Here is a 9,408-nt window from a genome sequence, read left to right as displayed (position 1 = left end):
TCAACCAAACTTAAATGCTCGACAAGCATGGTGGACCACATTCCTAAGCGAATTTGATTTCAAAATTAAACATTTGAAAGGCAAGGAGAACCAGGTTGTTGATGCCTTGAGTCGAAGACTAAATTGCATCTATGAGATTTCTTTTAGCAAAATTAAATTTGATTTTTCAAATCAAATCAAAGAGGTTGCCTTGAAAGACCTAGAATACCAATTTTTATGGCAGCAAGAAAAACATAACAACAATTTTGAAAGAAATCTAGGATATGATGTCAATAGTGAGACATGTTGTTGTATAGAAATCACATTTATATACCAAATCAACAAACTATAAAAATATTTATTTTAGATGAATATCACAAAAAACCATACATTGCACACCCAGGTTATCAAAAATTAATTACAACATTAAGAAAATATTATTTTTGGCCAAGTATGAAAGAAGAAACAACCCGATATCTAGCACAATGCTTAGAATGTCAGCAGGTGAAAGTTGAGCATCAACATCCAATTGGTTTGCTTCACCCTTTACCCATTCCTGAGTGGAAATGGGAAATTGTGACTTTGGACTTTATCACTGGATTGCCAAAATCAAAGAAGCAGAATGATTCCATAATGGTAGTAGTAGATAAACTCAGCAAAGCTGCTCAATTTATTCTCGTTCAGTCAACTTAAAAAGCTATGCAAATAGCTGACATTTTCATGAGGGAAATTTTTAGGTAGCATGGAACTCCAAAAATGGTTATCTCAGTCCGGGTTGTAAAGATCACCTCTGCATTTTGGAAAGCATTGTTTGCATTCCTAGGCACTCAGGTATAGTTCAATACAGCTTACCATCCACAAACATATGGATAGACTGAGTGCATAAATCAAGTGTTGGAGGATATACTTAGAATGTATGTAATGCAACAACCCACAAAATGGGAAAAATACATACATCTGGTAGAATTTGCGTACAATAATGCTTACCATGCATCATTGAAAATGAGTCCATTTGAAGTACTGTATGGAAGAAAGTGTTGGATACCAGTTAACTGGAACAACCCGGAGGATAAGTTTATGTTGGGACCAGATATGCTTAAAGATATGGAAACTACAATGAAAAGAGTATGGTTTAATCTGAAGACTGCTCAAGATAGGCAGAATAATTATGTTGATCGGAAACGATTATATTGAGAGTTTTAGGTGGGAGATCATGTTTACTTAAAGGTAAAACCCAAAAGAAGCACTTTAAGATAAATGCGGCCATGGTTTTGTGGTCCTTTTCAGATAATTGCACGAGTTAGTCCAGTAGCTTATCAGCTAGCTTTACCTGGGCATATTCGTGTTCATAACATATTTCATGTCTCCTTACTTAAAAAAATTATACATGATCCTAGCCACATAATATGGCAAGATGTTCAGGTAAAGTAATAAAAAAATTATTAAGATATTTTTCTTTTCTTTCAACTTTTGGTAGTCGTATAAATTGTGGATTTGATTCTAAATATGTTGAATGCAGGTCGAACTGGACAGGGAGTTCATGGTCGAACCCATACATATTCTCAATCGAAGAGAGACAATATTAAGGAGACGAGTTATCCCCAAGGTTAAGGTGAAATGGCAGCATTTTAGCCTGAAAGAAGCCACTTGGGAGGATGAACAAGTCATGCAATAAGCTTACCCAGACCTATTTCGAGGGAAGTGAACACCAGGGATGGTGTTCCAATCAAGGGGGAGAAGATGTGATGACCCCTGGTAACTGGCCTCATGATTTTGTGGTCCTTTTCAAATAAATGTGCAAGTCGGTCCAGTAGCTTATCAACTAGATTTACCTGGGCATATTTGTGTTCATAATGTATTTCATGTCTCCTTACTTAAAGAAATTATACATGATCCTAGCCACATAATTCAATGGCAAGATGTTCAGGTAAAGTAATAAAAAAATTATTAAGATATTTTTCTTTCCTTTCAACTTTTAATAGTCTTATAAATTGTGGATCTGATTCTAAATATGGTGAATGTAGGTCGAACCGGATAGGGAGTTCATCGTCGAACCCCTACGTATGCTCGATCGGAGAGAGACAGTATTGCGAAGATGAGTTATCCCCAAGGTTAAGGTGAAATGGAATCATTTTAGCCCGAAAGAGGCCACCTGGGAGGATGAACAAGTCATGAAAGAAGCTTACCCATATCTGTTCTGAGGGAAGTGAACACCAGGGATGGTGTTCCAATCAAGGGGGAGAAGATGTGATGACCCCTGGTAACTTCGGAAAGTTATTAATTACTTTAGTTTGAAATTAATCTTGGAAGTTTCTAGCCAATGTGGCTAAAGACAAGGATAATATCGATAAAAACATATGTTTGATTTTATTTATTAAATTAAGTAACATTTTCATTTTTTTTATGAACTGTGGTTGAGAAGAAATGCTAGAGTAAAGCATACCCTAGGTAGTTGGATAGTTATTGTTGTGGGGAAAAGTATCCGACTCGGAATGACCCTATCCCTACTCTAAGGGTGATAGTTCCTTAGCAACAACTGAAAGTAAAGCTTTGATATTTTCCTTTATGAAAGTATAGAGAAGGAAGAAAAGATTGACCAACCGATATCCTTCGCTTTTGTCGATCTTGTCTTCTCTCTTCGTCCCTTGCTCCCAGCTCCTTGTTCTCTTGCCGGCCCAGCTACACAAAGATCCTGCACAAACAAGAGAGGGAAACTACAAGAAACACGTACTCATAACTGATGCATGGATTAGAGTGAATCAGATATACAAGTAAATACAATACATCAATGCAATACAAGTATATAGGAGAACATTCAAAGCTTTATTGATAGAAGTAAAAGGTTCTGAGAAGGTTACAACCATCAATGGCTCCAATCCAGCAGCACCTCCCCAGCAGCAAGAAATCTCCTCTTCCCCTCTATAAAAGCAATCACCCAATAGCTCTAACTGTAAACCAACAGCACTTCCTTGCTTTGCACAAAATTCCAGCCTCCCTAGACCTCATAGAAGAGCTCTATATATAGGATAGAAGAAGAGAGGATGAGTCAGCTTGAGACTGACATAAAGCTGCCTTGTGTCCTCTCCCTCTTCAGTTAATCTTCAGTTCTTGAGTCCACTTGGAGATCCTTGCTTACACATGGAGATCAAGTACCTCTTACTCATCACAGGGCGAATCTCTTGAACCAAGTGTCAGTTTGGAAGCTTCCTGGGCAATTGACACCTTGCAGAATGACTGTGCCACTTGGCCAATCTCGCCCAGCGCAGGTAGCCTTCATTAGATTTGACTTTCAGCGCAGGTACAAGGAGGAGCAGTTGCATTCCAGCGCAGATGCTCAGTGGAGCAGCTGACATGATCCAAAAATAGCCCGTTTCTGAGTGTTTTCAAGTGGAGAACTGATGGGAAGTGCTGTGGTTTGCTGACCTTGTTCTTCTAGGGGTAAGAACAACATGTTTAGGGACTGAGGATCCCTGTAATTATTGACATTTCATGCTCCATGCTGCGAGGCACAAAAATGTCTATAACAGTTGCCCCCTAAAGTATGAGGCCGTTTATCGGGTGAAATGCTTTATCTAGAGGGTCTGAAGTTCATTCCAGTGCTGAGGAGGCGCCCTGTAATACAATACAATACAATAAATTATTTTCATTTTGTTTTCATGATCTAGCTGAGGCGGGAATTCCCATGCTTAGCTTTATAAATACATTTTGGTACATAGAACAGACGATCGTCTGATAGTAGACTGACAATTTTCTGCTGAAATTATCATCCTTTGAATAGGATGATCATCTGCTGCAATGATGTACATGACAAATGCTTTTATATTTCCTGAATATATATCGCAGCCCGGATGGATGAAACTAGATCCGGGGTCTTCAAACTCGTTCGATCTTCACTCTAAGTACAAGTCGATCCATGTGAGAATTGCGCTAAAGTCGAACATGGAAAGACATCGCTTGATTACCGGCCAATAATGAAAACCGTTAACAAGCGCGAGAGGAATCACCGATAATGATAATGACCCTCAAGGTACCGCAGTACAATTCACGTGGCGTGAATAAAGGACTTGGCATCGAACGCCACGCAAAATCTTCTGGTCGAAGGTCATTGATGTATACCTGTCGCCGGAAGTGAGAAACTTGCCATTGAGGCATGCAAGCTTCAAAGTACTGATGGGGTTGTTCCTAGATCAACTTCTTGGATAATGAGCTGAAGTCGACAAGAAGCGATCCGTCAAAGGAGGGCCTTAATGAATCCCACATCAATGACACGGAACGGAGCTAATGATTTTAGTGGAGGTGAAAACAAACTGTGACATATGATTCAGGGTGGCGATCATGAATGGATGAAGGATAATGTATGGCAGTGGATGGGACACGGTTGACACTTTCAGAATGACCTCTCTTTAACATATAACGACACTGATGCGATGGGTCGGTAGCATTACCCCAAATGTGGATGGTTTGGCGAAGACAATGGTGATGAGACCGGTGAATGAAACAACCCAACCCGATGTGGAACGGAGGAAAAGTGTTATGTTCAAGAGTGACTTGCTACCATTAAACTTTGATGTTCTCCCAATTTTTCCCCAGTCATTTCTGACCAGTACCTCTTTATTTTTGTCAAGCTTGAGGAGGATAACATACGCTTGTTCTATAACCTGCCCTTCGGGCAAGCCCATCGCTATGATTTAACGAGCTTAGCGATAGGGAAACTCGTTCTCGTCTAAAGACAAGTTTGTCGCTATTTAATCATTTTAACGAGTCTAACGACAAGGAAAACTCGGTCCTTTTCATTTTTAGAGAGTCTGAAAAGGTACATAAAGTCAACTCCATAATTCCTTTTTCGTCATCTAATCCCTTAAGTCCGAAAAAGTATAAAACAATACAGAAGGGATGAGTTTTCGATTGCTTTAACGAGCCGAACAAAACAAGCGCTCGATCTTTTTGTGCAATAATCCCTCAGGTCCAAAAAGATTAAAATTTAGAGGAGGGATAGCTCTTCCGGTCGTTTAACGAGCTGGAAGGCCAAAACTCGGCAAACTTTTCATATTTTACGAGTCAGATGAAAAGAGCTCAAAGAAGACTCGTCTTTTGAGGAACGAGTGATAAACAGGGATAGCAGCAGATTCCAGGTACAGGTTGGAATTCTCCAATCACGGCAGCATCACAAGGATGGCTAAGTGAAATCACTCTTCACAGCTGTTCCTCAAAATGGGTAAACAAACATATGGAGGTGAACGATTGGCCAAATGAACAGTGGAGGTGACGGTGCACAAACACGACCAAGGCTTTTATGGCTGATGAATTTACGATCTCAAAAGGTTATTTACCGGTTCATTTTTTCTGAATGAGCTTGAACTCTGAAGGGAAGCCTGCTCATAAACTTATGTTTATTTTTTAACGAGCATGAACTATGCGCTAAAACTGCTCGGATCTTGCATGCCCCCAGCATCATAATGACGCATGTCAAAGGAGGGTGCCCCCCAAGCTTCATTGCATTCAACTTGATGGTTGGAATGAAGGTTTACCTTTGAGAAAGGGGAATTGTTTCATTTTTTAATGAGGTTGACACAAGATAAGAACCGTCCTCGGAGCCCACTGTATTTACAGTATTTCCATTAGGGCGATGATCCATGCTGACAAAATGTTTAGGAATCTTCCGAATCCATTAGACATAGAAGATCTCATATTGTAGGTTTCCACTGTGGCCACTTCCGCCAGATTACTTGCAGGCGGTAGGGCAAAAGTACCCATTAAGGCAGGGTCTTTCAGGAGACCTACTCCAATATTTTGAAGCGAATGATCGCTTCCATGGATCATTGGAATGCTTCCCGTAACTTGTGAACTGTCGGGGAGGAAAGTTTATTGATCGACGACTGTAATCCCTCCTTGAAAGGGAAATGCAATCTTCCTGAAGTAGGTCGACACGATTGCGGCCATGGCATATATCCAGGGCCTTCCTAGTAGGATGTTGTAATCGAGGTTTCCATCAATTACTTCAACATCGACTTCTACTGTTTTGCCCCCCAGTTCAACTTGCAAGTTACCTAAAATCCCGTAGGGAGTGTATGATCGTCCATCAAATGCTTTTAAGGTCGTTGACGATCTCGACAAGGGTGGTGAGCCTAAATTTTTCCAGCAACTCATCGACATAAGACATGTAGATGCATCCTCATCAATAATTGTTCGATGAACAGTTTTGTTGAGGGCTTTCACTTGAATAAGGAAAGCTAGTTGAGCTGGTAACTTAGGGTCATATCCTTTATGATTAAAGGCCACAAGATTGGAATCCATTGGGCCAATCCCACCTATTGCTGATAATAAAGTTTGCTCTTGGGAGGGGCAATTTTGCGGTACCTCAAGTGTCGACATAGCGGACGGCGATTGGGCCAGGTCCTCTATTATATTATAATTCTGTGCTATTTTGGCACGAGGATTAAATGTCGATTTGTGTACTACTCCCTTTGGCAACTTTATCATTGGTTCAGGAATGATGGGTGGCACAACTTTGGTCAAAGCTGTCGTCGAACTACTAGGTTGTTCATTAGCCTCGTTATTTGACAGCCATGGATTCCCGTAATCTTTATTCCTTGTCAAAGCATTATTCTGTTGCTTTGAGGTAGACAACATAAGCACTTGGGATCGGGAAGCATTTTGATTAGCAACCAGATTTTGACCAGGATTAGGAAACGGATCAGTCAACACAGCTGAGGTTTTCGGACTCTTAAAGAATCTTTTAAGCTCAGCTTTGCATGGACAATCTGCTATCCAATGATCCTCATCGCATATATGACACCTCGAAGGGGGTTTCCCTTTTCTCCCTTTCTTTTTCTTCTTGTCTCCTGGTTGCTTCAGTTGTTTTCCCTTGTCGTCCGACACGGCACTTACTTCCGAGGCAAGAAGTTCTTCATTTGCATTTTGATTCGAAGTCTTACGGGTTTTCTTAGACGAATCTCGTGTTGACTTTGCATTTGCAGTGCCAATCACACCATCGCCGGCATGAGAGTCACTATTTGATCCAGGAGGGGGAGAAATTGAAAATTCCGGTCTAGGGGCGTCAGGTATCTTGTCATAGAGCGTGCCAGACTGAGTATATACTAAGTCTAAATACTGGGCACGAGCAATAACTTGCTCCTCTGTTACGACGCCTCCCTTGGCCACATCTTCTGTTATAGCAGGAAGAAGCGACTTTATAAACTACTCAGCTAAAAGCTGATCTGGAACATAAGTCTTTACCATTCGGCGACGACGACGCCACTCATGTATATGATCTGATATATGTGTGGCCGTTGTCTGCTTGAAATTGGTTAAGATCTCGGTTCCAGTTTCTTACCTTATAGGTAACTGAAAGTGTGTTAAGAAAGTCGTGGCTAGGGAACTAAAATTGTCGAAAGAGGCTCTAGGTAATTCAATATACCATTTAGCCGCCGGACCAGTCAATGTCCTCTGGAAAAGGCGAAGCCTTATCGAATCATCATTCAAGGTATTCGACGAACACCACAGATGGAAAGTCATCACATGATTCGACGGGTCTTCGCCAGGATTTCCATTGAATTTAGGAATGTCCGAAGGAAGTTTGTGAGGAATCGCTGGCCACCAATGGGCATAGACGATTGGATCATTCGTCAATCGATGTAAATCTGGTAATTCTAGAGTCGCCACGAATGGCAACTGCTGATTCAGGTTTGGTGAGGCGTACCCAGGATACGATGGAATCGCCTGAGCAGTAGGCCTTTGCATACCAGCATAATGCAACTGATGTTGATATGACTGATATGGCTGGTGGGCTTGGCCACTGTAAAGTGGTTGATTTAACCCGTTCTGAATATAGGGTTGCCCACTATTCGCAAAGATCTGTTGTTCAGATCCCTGGTACACCTGTTGAAACTGAGGTTGTTGGTATTGCACCATCCATGGTTGCGAAGCCATGTTTTGCTGTGCGATACTAACCGATGGACCAAGATGCGGGGTTATGGTTCCCGTTTGTGTCTGTGTCGTCCCGGCAGTTGGCGATTGTGGTTGTGTTGCAGGTTCAATGGGCTGTTGCATTACAACTTGGGGTTGACATACAACAGGCATCGATTGAACTTGCGACATGGTTACAATTGCTGGCGTCGTCGGGATACTAGACATAGGTACACATTGTTGCATGGAATATACAACTCTCGGTTGTTGGGGCAACATAGGCACCCAACCACTCGTCGTAACTTCAGTCAAACCTGAATGCGGTTGAAAACTGCCGTATGGGTATCCTCCCGGAGGGGGAAGTGAAAGGGCATATTGCCCCCCATACGGTAACAATCCGGAGCTCAAGGGTATAGATTGCCTTTGAGGACTGGATGGTCCAAACTGATCTCCAAAGGGATCAATTTGTCTAGTTTCAACATAAGAATTACCGGGTATTATACCGGAAGAACAAACTGGAACAGACCAAGTTGTCATAATAGTCCCTGGGTGGACTCCTTCTAGCTGTTGAGAGCTAGTCGGGACAGCTGGTATGCCGGAAAACATCGTCGGAGTGACAGCAGGAGCTTCTGTTGTCGCTGTGTCATTTGGCACAGTCCTAGATGTCGACGGTTTCTCAGACATTTTAAGTCTATCCAATAAACTGCCTAACGATTCTACAGGAACTTCCACTGGCGATGGACAAACTTCTGATGCAGAAGGAAAAAGAGTGATGCCTACTCCAAAATGAGTTGGAGTATTTGCTTGCTGGTCCTCTACGATTTCCTCTATTGCAATCAGACCAGGAGGAAGAGGAAGACTGTCAGGTCCGTAAAAGATTTCTGGTGCCGAAGAAGGGGTTGCTTCGACAGCGACAGTTGTTTGAGCAACAAGACTCTGTGGACCGGTTTCAGATGGAACTGGTTCAGTTATGCAAGTACTTGTTCTCAGACTAGGATCAGTACAACTGTCCCTCTGTCGCTGTTGAACTTCTTCAATAGAGGCAGGGATTCCAGAAATATTAGGAGTGACCAGAATCTCAGATGTAGTTGGAACTGTTGTTCTAACTTTAATGGAAGATTTTGACCCGGTCAAGCGAGTTTGCTTCGTCCGTACTACTCTCGATTCCGGAGACAAAGACGGTTGACTCGCGAGTCTCCTCGAACGACGGAGTTCTAATTGACTTTCCTCCACGGTTGCGGATTACTCGATCAACTAAAATACAAAAAGGGGAATTAGGTTTCCGTATTGAATGAATTTTATTAGACGCTTTTAGACACAGCTTGCTTTTTCATGTTTTAAGAGTCGAGAAAAAGCTAAAGATGACTCTAGTCGCCTTCGATGTATTAACGAGCCCGAAGTGACAAATGCTCGGTTGGACTTTTTCAGTTATAGAGTTTGAAAAAGGCCAAAAGAAACTGCTCTGGAGATCTAGGCAGAGGGTGTGCCAAACCTTTCGCGAAACCACAGAATACGTTTTACGGT

General features: G+C 41.9%; 1 protein-coding gene across 1 annotated transcript; it reads left to right on the top strand.

The window, feature by feature from the left end:
- Window positions 1-981: 981 nt before the first annotated feature.
- LOC149193539 (uncharacterized) lies at window positions 982-1,654 on the top strand. Its single transcript, XM_089407349.1, has 3 exons — window positions 982-1,104; window positions 1,267-1,401; window positions 1,499-1,654. Exons 1-3 carry the CDS (start codon window positions 982-984, stop codon window positions 1,652-1,654), a joined length of 414 nt encoding a protein of 137 aa, XP_089263475.1.
- The last annotated feature ends 7,754 nt before the right edge of the window (window positions 1,655-9,408 follow it).

Source organism: Pinus tabuliformis, chromosome 2_2 (genome assembly GCF_031772625.1).
Source record: "Pinus tabuliformis cultivar Carrire ecotype Pingquan chromosome 2_2, CPIR1, whole genome shotgun sequence".
NCBI lineage: Eukaryota > Viridiplantae > Streptophyta > Pinopsida > Pinales > Pinaceae > Pinus > Pinus tabuliformis.
Note: the sequence above shows the minus strand (reverse complement) of the source record. Positions and strands in the feature narration are given on the sequence as shown.

Bases quoted from the DNA above. Each gene is read 5' to 3' on its own strand.
- LOC149193539 (XM_089407349.1), top strand. From the start codon at position 982: ATGAGTCCATTTGAAGTACTGTATGGAAGAAAGTGTTGGATACCAGTT. The intron at 1,105-1,266 runs GTATGGTTTAAT...GGTCCTTTTCAG, and splicing joins TGGAAACTACAATGAAAAGA to ATAATTGCACGAGTTAGTCC. The intron at 1,402-1,498 runs GTAAAGTAATAA...TGTTGAATGCAG, and splicing joins TAATATGGCAAGATGTTCAG to GTCGAACTGGACAGGGAGTT.